The 14,806-nt window shown below is 36.5% G+C and overlaps 1 protein-coding gene and 1 pseudogene across 2 annotated transcripts; both read right to left on the reverse strand.

Moving 5' to 3' along the window:
- Positions 1–22: 22 nt before the first annotated feature.
- On the reverse strand, positions 23–1,475 carry LOC104747113 (putative E3 ubiquitin-protein ligase XERICO pseudogene; annotated as a pseudogene). The gene is made up of 2 exons (XR_015581400.1): positions 1,335–1,475; positions 23–828 (listed from the first exon to the last, which is right to left on the reverse strand). The product of XR_015581400.1 is annotated as a putative E3 ubiquitin-protein ligase XERICO pseudogene (transcript).
- A 1,492-nt stretch (positions 1,476–2,967) lies between these two features.
- Positions 2,968–6,964, reverse strand: LOC147926764 (uncharacterized). The gene is made up of 4 exons (XM_087487198.1): positions 5,432–6,964; positions 5,274–5,333; positions 3,646–5,130; positions 2,968–3,039 (listed from the first exon to the last, which is right to left on the reverse strand). Exons 1-4 carry the CDS (start codon positions 6,962–6,964, stop codon positions 2,968–2,970), a joined length of 3,150 nt encoding a protein of 1,049 aa, XP_087343324.1.
- Between the last annotated feature and the right edge of the window lie 7,842 nt (positions 6,965–14,806).

Below are 14,806 nucleotides of genomic sequence, written 5' to 3' on the forward strand. Positions count from 1 at the left end.
TCCACACACACACTCACATAGATTCATGAAAACTATGTTCACACAAGAGCTCCATTACACATGGGTGTATATATATATAACTCACAAGATATGTACATCAGATTACCCATCCCCGGTCTAAATCTGTTCGAGAATCAACCGCGACGCAGCCTAATTCATAGTAAAGTAGCTGTACACAAACAAACACACCCAAACAAAAAAAAAAAAAAAAAAAAAAAAAAAAGCACTATACAGTGAAAAGCAGTCACCAAACAGTAGAAGAAAGCTGGTGGTCTTCTGCCACAACAACAAGAGGAGTCCTACACAGTGGGCAAGTGATGTTCCAATAGTCTATCCATTTCTCCAAGCAAGTTTTGTGAAACAAGTGGCCACACTTTAGCTTGTTGATCTCTGAATCCCCTTCGAATTTCGACAGGCAAACCGAACACTCGTTGTCCGCCTGTTTCTTGCACTTGCACAAGCTCTCAAACCTAAGCGTCGGAGTCCGGTTCCTGAATTCCTCAAGGAAACTCTCAGGCTGGCAAACCCGGAAATCGAAAGGCTCTGAAGTTGGATTCTCTGAAGACGCAGTCACTGAGGAAGGCGAGGATGAAGGTGGCGAGAGACGGATTCCTACTATGCCAAGGACCGACCGAACAATGCCTTTGACGATGGAGATAGATAATGCTGTGTTAACTAATATCACACATAGCATTCCTTCTGATGGACCAGGAAGACTCGATAGACCCATTCTTTCGATTCTTGGAAACTGCTACAACGGGTTTGCTCTGGATTCTTGAAACAAGATGTAAATCTTGATCAAATCTTTGTCGGTACAAGGTATGTGATCTGTAAAAACACCATTATGGACACAGTCAGCACATCATTGAAGAAGGACTCAACCAAATAAACTGATAATTTAAAACACTCCAACCAAAGCACATAGATTTCAATGTCTAGTATGAGCAATCAATACAGTTGGAGGTCTCATATAATGATCTTGATCCAGAAAGAGAAATAACTCTATATCTTAAAAACAAATCAAAACCAAAGCACAAAGCTTTATCAAGTTGATTTTACTCCAATCGTTCGAGGTGCCTCAAACCCAGAAAACACTAATCAGTCTCAAAAGGGTTCAAGAATCTTTGTACAATTAGTTCCACAGACGCGTCTAATCCGTACAACACACAATATTCTGACCCTAAATCAAGAAACACGGATCAAAACCTCTGAAAGATGCAAACTTTATGAAAGAAACAAGAACAAATAATCAATCAAACGTGTTTCTGGGCCAATCAAAGGTTAATCTTTCTATGGAAAAAAAATCAAAAAATTAGGGGAACGAGACTACGAACCTCTAGAGTCAAGTAAGAGAAGCGATGATCACCAATTCAAGAGTAAAGATGAAGTTTTTATTGTGAGTTTTCCTGGTGTGAAAGTAGTGATGGAATCTGAGAAAGTGTTGTGTGTTTTCTGATAAAAGAGGAGGTTCCAATTGTTGTTTAATATATAGCAAAGCAAATATCAAAAGCTTCCAATATCTTTAACCAGAGAAGCTTTAACTATGGTTAGTCAATCTAGTTTAGGTCTATCTCAGCCTTTTCAGGTTCTTCAGTTTAACCATGGTTACTTTATATCAACAATTGTACTTGCTTCCAAATTTTTTTATTCCATTTTGTTTAATCATACACTGCCAATAATAATCCATGTTTTAATGGAAAAAGATATTAGTAAGTAGGGTGTTTTCATTTCTTAAATGTAGTGCTTGGCACTAACTTTTTTTCTTCTTTTTTGTCCACACTTGAATATTTTATTTAGACTGAAAATATAATATGATTTAACATTTTCAAACATTAATACCATGTTTTTGTACCAACAAACAAAATTTAACACTGTATTTAGCATTTTGTCTACTTTTTATATCACAATCACTGTCGTAAACAATATGATAAATAATATGCAATTTATCCATGTTTTCACGTTTTGGAATAGTGATTATGCTATATATTACTAGCATGTTAAAGATTTAGTTAGAAAAAAAAACATAATTAATCTTCTAAAACTAGAGTGTCAACAATTTATAGTTATTTTTTTGAAAAATTTAGTTTTATAAAAAATTTCTCCAAATTATTTATTCAGTTCAATTCTTTCTTTGGCTAACAATTATTCAGTTATTCCATTATCTACATACATATTAGATATATTGTCATGCCCGACCAACAAAAAAACAAAAGAAAAAACAAAATATTGTCAAACCAATAATATTTATTCTTTAAAATGTAACTGTTATAAAAACAAGAAGCCCTTAAATGTTTTTCTCTAGTAACATGAATATATAACATATTAATTAAAGTAGTTTTTCTATGCCATATGTATATTTTAATTTGAATTCTTATGTTATTTTCGAGAATATACAACAAAGAAATTGAAAGATTATATTTACTAGATAAACCACTCGTCTATTACAATAACCGACATATAAAGAAGAGGAAAATCCAACCAAAATGGTAGAAGGAGAAAGAGAAGAGAGCAAGGGAAAAAGAAGATAAGCACATTCCTAAGAGAGGACAAGTACATAATAAGATTCAATCCAAGGAGGGAATTCGTACTTAGCCTTTACCCAACATTGAAGAAAATATACTCGGTTTGGGATACGAAAAAAAATCAGAATTTGGGCACACTTTTGATGACATTGAAGATTGTGAGGAAAACATAATTTGAGGAGAGCGTTATACTATTATGAAACCGTCGATTTCGCTCCGTCCAAATTTAATAAACGCATGCATTCCATGTTTGAAGCGATGCAAGAAAGGTGTTTTTGCTTCTAGAAGCTAAAGGTAGTCATTGGTTAACAGGATTTCATGCTATAAATGGGATTATGGACTACAGTTTCAACATTGTTTTAAATTAAATTTCCGTTGATAAAGAACATTAGAAAAATAAATGATCCATAGATTCCTCCTCCATACCGCAAAGAAGACATGTATATTACACTGCAAAGAAGACATCAAAACCTCCAAAGTTCTCTATAAACTGAGGTGTTGCACACACAAGTACTTCCTGAATAAGAAAGTCGTTCAAAGACTTCACATATACTAAAATTATGATTGTATTTATTTGTATATAAACAATTTATAGTTAACCGCTAAATATATGATCTTAAAAAGTTTCTCTAGTAACATGTATATATATATTAATTAAAGTCATTTTCTATGCTATATGTATATTTTAATTTTAGTTCTTGTTTATATCATTGGTTACTATAATCAAACAAATTATTTCCGCTTGAAAATTGTAATCATATACATATTATGCATTTCTTCTGCCTAGAGTCATCAAAATAATATTGCGTTTCAAGATATATTAGTTAATATAAATCACCCATATAAATTATATCCATTTAAAGATATTTTATATAATGTTTTGCATTTTTATTTAAATATATTTTGTTATTTCTAGTTGGTAAGTTTTCAACTAGATTTTATTAATGTTTAATATATACATTTATTATTGTATCCAATACATGTCTCAATTTTAAGAAAAGGTATATTTAAAAACCCAATAAAATATATCTTTTTTTTTGTCAACAGCTTACAAGAATGACTCAAACGAGCCAAAACAAAGGAAATTGTTTACATAGGTAACTAAGTGCGAAACTGAACGAACTCGTCGAGCTAGATTATCCGCTTTACCATTCTGGGAGCGAGGGACGTAAACCAAAGCAAACGAAACAAACTCCTCCAAATAAGGCGTAAAGGCTGGCCACTTGGAAGGTGAAGACACCATTTTCACTAAGTCAGAGCAGTCGGTGAAAAATACCACAGATTGATTATCCGTCCCAATCATACAACGCATAGCCCAGACAAGGGCCTCAATCTCGGCATAAAGAGGGGATAGACTACGACGAAGGTTAGCAGCACCCATAGTAGGAGCCTCTCCCCAAGGTGATGTACAGTACCATCCTCGACCCGCATAGCGATCTGTTGCTTTCCAAGAGCCATCAACAAAACAAGTATAACTTGAGAAAGACCGAGAAGCCCCCAAACCCCCGTTTCTAGATGGTAGAACCGCATCATGAACATTCGATGTGTGAACCATATCCTCTGTCTGAGCCAGAGCCCATGCCTTTGCCTCATCCTCTGCTATTCGTAATATAGCAAGGGAATTTGAATCCAAATTACTGAAAAGTTTATCATTGCGTGCTTTCCAAATATACCACAAGATCCAGGGGAAGAATTCCTGGTTTGGAATATTGTTGAATCGCCAAAATAGGGAATCCATATTCGTGAAAACCGACTCCGATGGGAAAAAACCCAGTGCTGTCGGGAATTGGGATAAAGCCCAAACCTGTCTAGCTGGTGGGCATTCAAAGAGGGTATGATTAATTGTCTCTTCCTGACAACCACAAAGACTACATGTGGCCTCTCCACAGATACCACGTTTCCTTAGATTAGCCGCAACTACCATACACCCCGATAGCACTTGCCATAGAAAATGTCGAAGCTTCAGAGGACATCTAATTTTCCACACAAAGGCCTGAAGAGGAACAATGCTCGGCCCAAAGACACTCAATTCAGTAGGAACTGTGTGCTTTGAACGGAGGATATGATACCCTGATTTAACGGAATATGTACCAGACTTAGTAAAATGCCAGCCCAGCAAATCCGGTTTATCCGGATGTTGCAATGGTAAGGCAGAGATTATAGCCACATCTTCCGGTACAAACGTAGCCGTAAGCTGAGCCATATCCCAGGAGTTTGAACTCCTATCAATAAAATTTGAAACTCGGAGCTGAGGGTCAGTAGGAGCCCCCATGCTCAGTGCTGGTCTCGGGGATTGGGCAGGAATCCAGGGGTCTGTCCATACCAAAATGGAACCACCGGATCCTACCCGTTTAATTAGTCCTTTGTTAACCAGAGAGCGAGCAGAAACTATACTTTGCCACCCATAAGACGGCAAATAAGACTTAATAGGATCTAAAGGTTCAGAATACCGATAGTAACGACCCTTAAAAACCCGTGCAAAAAGGCAATCCGACACCGTAATTAGCCGCCAAAGCTGTTTGGCAAGCAAAGCGGTGTTAAAATCATCCAAACACCGAAAACCCAATCCCCCAGCATCTTTGCTGGAGCATAGCTTATCCCAAGCGATCTAGTGTAGTCCCCGTGATTGCTCAGACGAGCTCCACCAGAAATTCGAAATGGCACTTGTCAGCTTTCTCGTGACCGTCTTTGGGAGACAAAACACGATATTACAAAGGTAGGAACCGCCGTGGCTACTGATTTAATCATTACCTCCTTCCCCCTTTGGATAACAATCTTGCAGGCACCCACTAGCCCGTGCTTGCAGCTTATCTTGGACAAACGAAAATTTTTTTTGTCTTAGATCCACCTAAACTTTCCGGGATGCCCAAATAAGAACTCATCCCGCCCAAATTTGTTATACCCAAGACCTCCTTTAATTCCTCCCTGAGATTAACATCCACCGTATGTCCAAATTGAATAGAGGACTTCTGGAAGTTGATTTGCTGACCAGAAACCCGCTGATATTGTTTGAGAATCCTCAAAACCACCTCACACTGCTCTTTTGTAGCCCGACAGAAGAACAAACTATCATCCGAAAATAACAGGTGCGAAATAGGAGGACTAGCAGTGGAAACCCTGATACCAGTGATAAGCTTTGCCTGTTCTGCTTTCCGAAAATGAGCAATAAGCACCTCCGTGCACAAAATAAAAAGATAAGGCGACAAAGGATCCCCTTGTCGCAATCCCCGATGTGGAATAATGGATCCCCGAGGACGACCATTAATCAATACCTTGTACTTAACTGATGTCACACACCACATAATCCAAGATATCCATGTCTCGCAGAAACCAAACTGATGAAGCAATTTCTCAACAAAAGACCATTCAACCCTATCATAAGCCTTACTCATGTCCGTCTTGATGGCCATAAATTTCCCTTTACATGAAGGGTTAGTACGGAGGCCATGGAACATTTCCTGCGTGATCAAGATATTATCCGAAATATAACGGTCCGCCACAAATGCCGACTGTGTTTCGGAAACCAAAGACGGAAGAATAGTACGCAGTCGTTGACATAGAACCTTGGAAATAATTTTATACCCAACATTGCATAAGCTGATCGGACGCAACTCTGACATCCTGGTTGGTTTATCTACCTTCGGAATAAGACAAATATTTGTCTCATTTAACCGTTTATCAAAAACTCCCTCCTGAAGAAAATAATTAACCAAAAGGACCAAATCCGCTTTAACCGTACTCCAAGCTTTCTGATAAAATAATGCCGTCATACCATCCGGTCCCGGGGCTTTATCCGGATGCATCATAAATAGTGCCTGCTTAATCTCCAGCTCAGAAACTTCCCATGTTAGAGAATCGTTTGTGACCTGACTAATAGATGTACCAATCTCGGCCAGACTCTCCTCAAAATCGGAAGGGTTTGACGAAGTGAAAAGCTTCTCAAAATACGAAAATGCAGTATTTTGGATCTCACTTTCCTCTGTCGACCAAGTACTAAGACCGACAATTTGGTTTCGGACCCGCCGCTGCTTCCTCTGGGCATGAAAATAACTGGTATTGTTATCCCCAAATCTCATCCAGCGACTTCTACTTTTCTGATACCAATAAACCTCTTCATCCCGATACGCTTCCCGTAACTGCCAAGTAAGTTCCGCAATCTCATCAACTGATGTATTGTCATTCTCTTGTGCCACCGCTAATTTATTTTTCAAATCCTCAATTGTCTCCCGTCCATATGGTACCTGAGGTTTCCGCCATTGAGAAATGGCCCGCCGACATGTAATAATTTTGCCCACTAAAGTGGAAGACGATGAACCGACCCCCACATCCCACCCCTCCGCTATTGCTCCAAAGAGCCCATCCTTATGAAGCCAGTGCCGGTCAAAACGAAAATTGTTTTTATCCCGATGAACTTTGTCCTCAATTACTGCTAACACCGGCATATGATCCGATGCAATCCATGGTAAATATTCCGTAAAAGAATCAGTAAATAAATCATGCCACTGGTCATTTGCTAATGCACGGTCTAGTCGACACCGTATCGGTTTCTTGTCCCTCCAACCTCGCCAAGAAAGAGTATCACCAAGGTCCCTTTATAATTAATCTCCACATCAATGAGTCTGTTTGATTCAAATAAAAAATAAACATTATTATTATTATTATTATTGTAGAATAAGGCCAAGCCACCACTACATCCAATAGGTTCAACAGTTTTTAAAGCTGAATAACCAAAATGACCAACAAAAGACTCTAAAAAAGAAAAAGGTTGTCTAGTTTCAGACAAAAACAAGAAATCTGGCTTATGCTTCCCCCATAAATCCCTAAGATACCCAATAGTAGCTTTATTGCCCTGTCCCTGGCAGTTCCAACTTAGTATCTTCATTTTGAAAGCTTTGAAATTGGTGGCTTAGCTCCACCAGCGATACCCTTCTCCATATCCTGAGGCTTCAGGGTAACCGTGTCTCCAACCAAAGCAGAGCCCTTTAAAGCTGGTCGCTTGCAGGGGGTACGTACATACACATTCAGTTTCTTGGAACCCAGACCTTGGGTACCTATGGCGCCTTTTCCCTTACATGACTTCTCCACAACCGTAGTTTGACTTGGAATACTCTCGTCCCTGCTATGACAAGTTTCTCACCAACGAAAGCTTCCTCCTCCATACCAGCAACAGCCTGATCCTCATTCCCTTCTTCCTCTGTCGCATCAGTATCAACCTGCATATCGATAGTCTCCTCCACCATGGGAACCAAGACCTCCTTCTCCTGAACACTCTTCGTAACCACACCAGCATCCACAGCAAGGTCCTGCACAACATGCTCCTGGACAGACATAGTGTCGTTGTCCCCATTAGGGACAGCAACAACACCAGACTCCTCCTTCTCAACATGAGATGCCTGCATTGTTACCCCTGGATTTAAAACAGCACAAATAGCACCCATCTCTGCGACTGTATCCACATTGTCCGTCGAAGCACCCTCTTGAAACAATGCCTTACGCACCACCTTACTTGGACGAAGATCATCCACTGGAACCGTAACAACACCAGAATCACGCTGCTCCAACTTATCATTGAGGTGCTCTTCAGACCCCTTCGCAACTTCCCAAGGTTGTCTGTGTTCGTTATGTTGCACAGACGGTTGGAAACGACGTTGCTTGTGCACCGGTTCCCCAACTGGAAAAGTCGACCGACTTTTGTAACCTTTATCAGACCGCCCCTCCATAGGTCTCTTCCCATCAGCCTGAGACCCCTCGCCACTGTGTTTACCTTGATAACCCCATTTAGCACCTCCCTCCGATCCAGAACCTCTCTGCCTCTCCGACTTAACCGCACCCTTATAGCTCTGGTGTCTGCGATCAGCATCCTCCCGAGGTAAGACAAGTGGTGCTATAGTAGGTTCCTCTAATGGAGGACAATGATCCTCATCATGGCACAAACTAAAACACTTCTTGCAAAAGCCAAACAGCCTTTCATAGCGAAGGGACACCACAGTGGCTTCACCATTGAAAAACTCCACCTCCGTCTCAAAACAGAGACATTTGAGACCATTGACAGTCACCTGAATCCTCCCTCCATCGATATCGACATCTAACACAGATCCCAATGCTTCCCATATGCTCCTGAAGGTTGGAGCAGCCCAAAATTGGAACGGTACACCCATGACTCAAACCCAGAAGGTCAAGGACGACGGGTAGGAAGGATCGACCGGACGCCAGCAAACCATGGAGACCATCCAATGGTCAAAGTAAAATGGAGCCAACTTTAGCACCTCAAGCATATTGGATTCCTCATCGAAATCGAACTGAAACTTCCCCATCCCTAGGTCTGCACCAGCAACTCTGCCTTCCATATGCCAAATCCGCGGGAACATAAGAAGGAGAGCCTTCATGTCTTGCATCTTCGGGTTCATACATCTCCCGACCACTGTCTTGGAATAACCTTTGATCAATGCCGAATTGTCAAAATACGGAACCTTCACTTTGGTCTTCATCACATTCGACCCCTTACTGAGAACCAAACTCTCCGACATCACCACAAGAAATTTTGCGAACAACAAAAACAAGGCGCACAAAAGATAAGCACAAGAAGCTTCGAAACAGAGAACAAAACACTGTGAGTGATGATTTTCCTGTTGCACAAAGGCCAGGTCTTTATACTCGACAGAGGAGTAGACCCACGAACTCATAGGACCAATCAAATCCCAAAAAATTCGACCCACCATATCTCGTGAAAGTTGTAATCGCCAATCATCAAGCAAGATATGCATAGCGCACCAGATCGAACCATTAAAGCCAGTCGTAACCCGATCATACCAAGGATCCCCAAATCTCATGAGAAGCCCAAAGAAAAACAAATTTGAATCCTTCCGTCTTCCCTTTCTGATATCAAAATCAGCAGACCACCAGAGATACGGATCCGCACAGATTACAGCAAAGATCCACCAGGATTGCCCAACCTTCCAGATTCAACCAATCCTCTCCCGAGGATCATTTTGATTCCTTCGATTGAATTTCCGATCTGGGGATCTGAATCCGATATCACAACACCCAAATGAAATCCTGTAACAACCGCATTGAACCCAAAGAAAACCAAAATAATAAACGCTCATAGTCAGGTCAAACCCTAGAGCCATCGCCATCGCCGTCGTCGAAAGAGTATAATTGTTGTTTTTCTCCAAAATTGTTGTTTCTAAATAAACTCATCCACATCTATCTCAAACTCTTATAATTAGTTAGTTGCATTGGATTAAGACACATTTTAACCCCAGAAACACTAACAAAGCTATTTAGTGCTTCTAAGCAATGTTTTCTTGGTTTTAGCCTGTTTTGGGACAAAATGGGTATAAGTGGCTTTTAAACTCTCCACATCAATCTCAAACTCTTATAATTAGTCAGTTGCATTGGATTAAGACACATTTTAACCACAGAAACACTAACATAGCTGTTTACCGCTTCTAAGCAATGTTTTGTTGGTTTTAGCCTGTTTTGGGACAAAATTGGTATAAGTGGCTTTTAAACTCTCCACATCTATCTCAAAGTCTTATAATTAGTTAGTTGCATTGGATTAAGACATATGCCAAATCCGCGGGAACATAAGAAGGAGAGCCTTCATGTCTTGCATCTTCGGGTTCATACATCTCCCGACCATTGTCTTGGAATAACCTTTGATCAATGCCGTATTGTCAAAATACGGAACCTTCACTTTGGTCTTCATCACATTCGACCCCTTACTGAGAACCAGACTCTCCGACATCACCACAAGAAATGTTGCGAACAACAAAAACAAGACGCATAAAAGATAAGCACAAGAAGCTTCGAAACAGAGAACAAAACACTGTGAGTGATGATTTTCCTATTGCACAAAGGCCAGGTCTTTATACTCGACAGAGGAGTAGACCCACGAACTCATAGGACCAATCGAATCCCAGAAAATCCGACCCACCATATCTCGTGAAATTTGTAATCGCCAATCATCAAGCAAGATATGCATAGCGCACCAGATCAAACCATTAAAGCCAGTCGTAACCCGATCATACCAAGGATCCCCAAATCTCATGAGAAGCCCAAAGAAAAACAAATTCGAATCCTTCCGTCTTCCCATTTTGATATCGAAATCAGCGGACCACCAGAGATACAGATCCGCACAGATTACAGCAAAGATCCACCAAGATTGCCCAACCTTCCAGATTCGACCAATCCTCTTCCGAGGATCATTTTGATTCCTTCGATTGAATTTCCGATCCGGGGATCTGAATCCAATATCACAACACCCAAATGAAATCCCGTAACAACCGCATCAAACCCAAAGAAAACCAAAATAATAAACGCTCATAGTCAGGTCAAAACCCTAGAACCATCTCCATCGCCGTCGTCAAAAGAGTATAATTGTTGTTTTTCTCCAAAATTGTTGTTTCTAAATAAACTCATCCCTTTTTCTTTCAAGATATATTTTATTAACCAACAAAATATATCTTGAAAGAAAAAGGGATGAGTTTATTTAGAAAAATATTTATAAAAGTATATAACTACCAATTAAAAACTGGTTCATACATAAAACTGGAAGGGTTTAAAATAAAAAATAATGAAAAAATATAGAAGAGTTTTTTGCTCATAATTTTGAAAGTGCTAAGATTCAAAAAAATTGAGAAACTAAAAATGGAGAAAATATGAAATCCATACAAATAGATATTATTTTTTTAATATCAAAAGAATAATGGAATAAAGATGAATGAAAAAATGTAGAATAAATGAATATTTTCTAGTTCATCTGTATACAACACAATTCAGAAATATTACTCTTTTAATAAATCATTTTATAGATTTTTTATATTTCTATCACAACGAGAACTGTGACATTTAGCAAAAAGATACTACCATATTTATTCATATTAAAAAAAAAATGGAGCCTAAGTATTTAAGCTAATTATTCTAGCTTATGTTGTGAGGCCTCAGCCGCCTAACTCATTTATGAACTCAATTGAAACACGGCCGATCTTGATGTCGTTGCTGAGATTTACAAAATGGAAGTGGATATAGTTTTGATATAGGGACACAAAACTTACACAATATATACATTCTCATAGTATTCTTTTTTTACATTTGTATTCTTGTTTATATAATAGAACAACCTTCTTAATTATAGTTCCATTAAGAATGATCCATCTTCATCTATATATAATTCTCTAATAATTTTGTAAGCATGGAAGTAATCTGAAATAAAAGAGAGGAAAACTGAATGGATGAGTGGACAACATTAATACGACAACAAAGATGAAAATGATATAACAATTAAAACATACACAGCTGCCGCAAGAAACCTAACTACACATCCAAAATTTTAAAATCTGATAATTTCACTATAATTCGTATATTTATTTTATCGACTATAGAAATTGTTTTTTAACCCAAATATACACGTTTAAATTGTACTTTGACGTCCAGTTTTGACTCGAGTCTCTTGTGTAATTTAGTACTAATGAGTTATGCATTCGAAACGTTTAGAATTCCATTTTAAAAAATTTATGAGTTAGGTGGTCACTGCTTTTTGCTAGTAGGTATCGTGGAGAGCTATTGATAGCTTCTTCTATAAATACGATGAGACAAATCACACAAGATACGAACCATAATTTAAATAGTATTATACACCCTTAAACTAATACTTGATTTACAAAAATGTCGTACAAAACCCCGACATAAGGGTTATGGAATTGATTCGAGAAAAAATAGTGTTGTGAAATTGATTTTGTCGTTATCCCAAATCTGAATAAAACATGTCACGACACATTAGTTACGTTGTATTGAGTAAAAAACCTCACGTTGGCCATGTGTCCTCTCTTGGGCCCTCACAGGACCTGCGGCCTTCATGTTCTACACTTTGTCTTCTTCGTCTTCTTTTGAATTATTTTGATGTGTACATATCAAATTGTAATTTGGCATTTTATCCATATATAATGTATCGTAAGAATACTCCAACGCTCCACATGGTCCGACCTTATCGAAAGGACAAACTTTTTAAAAACCATTAAAGCTAACCGCTCCAAAAAAAACTTTTGAAGGAGAGCTAATGAAAGTATGAAACTATGAAAGTGTTTGAAGCTATAATGTAACTAGGTATAGGTAGGTGGTACTAAAACGTAGAGGTGAACAACCAATATATATTCAACACTAAGTTAAGTTGTAAATTAAATTTAGTAAAAGTGTGATGATAATACTAAAGATGATATTTTAAATAGTAGAATAGGTAAGCTTTTGATTCAAACTGCAATAGTCGGGTCCGAAAAGTTGTAGCGGATAATTGGATATAAAGTATAAAACTTAAACACGAAATGATAATCAATGTTTAGTAAATTTTAAATTCCATGTTTTTACTCAATTTTTTTATATCTAAGATCTTCCTAGTATATATAACTTATATTAATGTTTACTAATACAATTATATTAATTTTTTGGAAATTAGAGATGTAAGAATATATTATAAATTATTAATTATCCCCTTTATAGTATTTGAAAAGTGCCCTTTATAGTATTTGAAAAGTGCAATTAATTAAAAAAATTGATCACCCTTACGAGTTGAAACCCTTGTGATATTTTGAGAAATTTCAGTTATACTAAAAACGAGAAAACTCCTTTGAAAAAAGTCACATGTGGGTTCTTTTTTTGAAACAAATAAAGTTTCCATCATAATCTTTCATAGTCTATTTAAAATTATTATTAAAAAAATTATAAAGATAAAACAATTTTTTTTTTTTTTTGAAAAGTATGAACATTGACTTAATATGCGTCGAATTTCATACATTTCTTTAGTTGAAAAGCATTATTATATAAAACAAAATAATTTTTTAGGATATGTTAACTTGGAAAATTGTAAAATAGTTTAAATTGATATTTTTAAAACAATATGATAAATATTGAACAAATCTTAATATTTAAATTTTTAGGATACTTTGACTTAGAATATTTATGGAGTCAACACTGGAGCTCGAGTACTGAAAGTCCTTATGATGTTATTGTGGTGATAGTAATTAGCAAATCACATGCCGTATAGGCTAAACTACTAAGTGTCTAAGTCAATGTTGAGAAAGATGTGAACGAATGTTTAATGAAAGGGTTGTTTAGTATTTTACATTGCACATACTTAGAGTTTACAGTCTTGTATAAATATGTAGTAGGCATCCATTGGGTGTTAAGAGAAATAATAGAAAATACTAGGTGATACCCGTGCTATAGCACGGAATTATATATTTTGTTAGTTATTTTTTTTTTGTAATTTGTATTTTTGTAATATAGTTTTTTATTTGATTTATTTTATTTGTTTATATAGTGTTTATTTGTATATTTGGGGTTATACAGTAAATTGGAAATCCTAATAGAGTAAGTAGTTTGTAAAATGTAGTTTTTCACGGAAACAGACACACCACAATAGTAGATAGTAATTTTGTAAGAGAATAGACACTCCGCAATATCAGATAGTAGTTTCGTAAGAGGATAGACACACCCTGCTTCCATGACTTAATTTATAGTTTGATAAAAATACATGTTTTAACGGATTTAACTCAAAAAAGTTTTATATTTTAAATTTTTTAGAATTAAAATATTAATATTACTTAAATATTTTATAGACTTTAAATTTATATTATGATATTTTAAACTTTCGACGGAGTTCAAATATTTATAATAATTTAACCATCTATAAAAATTTAAATATTTATAATATCTTAAACTTTTTTTAAAAAATGTAAATATATTATAATATGTTTATTTTTTAAAAGTTTAAATATTCTCAAATAGAATCAAATTAAACTGTTAAATTTGGATACCTGATAAATCAAGTTTCCTGCTCATTTGTACTCAAAACATTTTAGTCACATATTTATAGTGATTATGAACCGTATTCCAAAATATTTAGTCGATGTGGGATATACAGTACACCTTTTCTGTAAATTAGTTTACAACTTTACATATAGATAATTTCTGCGTTTATAATTCTTTCTATCTATACTACTCACAATTAATTACTATAATTTCGTTAAGGAAATATTATAATATCGGAAATCAAGCAATTTAGTCAGATTTGGTAACTTGAATATTCGTTTTTAAAAGATTATCTGAATCACTAAATATTCCTTTTAAAAGATTATCTGTTAAGATCAATCTCGGTAATTAAGGAAATATCCGAATTTTTGGTAATTAAAATTTATGGTTTTCATTTAAATACCTTAAAAGAAAATGAAATAAAAGTGTTTGCTTATATCGAATGAGTTTGTTTGGGATCTTAAATAATTAATCTT

This window comes from Camelina sativa, chromosome 15 (genome assembly GCF_030686135.1).
Source record: "Camelina sativa cultivar CO46 ecotype springtype chromosome 15, ASM3068613v1".
Lineage (NCBI taxonomy): Eukaryota > Viridiplantae > Streptophyta > Magnoliopsida > Brassicales > Brassicaceae > Camelina > Camelina sativa.

What these genes read in the sequence shown, in the direction of transcription:
- LOC147926764 (XM_087487198.1), bottom strand. Translation starts at nt 6,964, where the DNA reads ATGCCGGTGTTAGCAGTAATTGAGGACAAAGTTCATCGGGATAAAAAC. An exon ending in TCAGGGAGGAATTAAAGGAG is followed by an intron (nt 5,334 to 5,431) that starts GTCTTGGGTATA and finishes CGTTTGTCCAAG; the next exon opens with ATAAGCTGCAAGCACGGGCT. An exon ending in TTATCCAAAGGGGGAAGGAG is followed by an intron (nt 5,131 to 5,273) that starts GTAATGATTAAA and finishes GGACTACACTAG; the next exon opens with ATCGCTTGGGATAAGCTATG.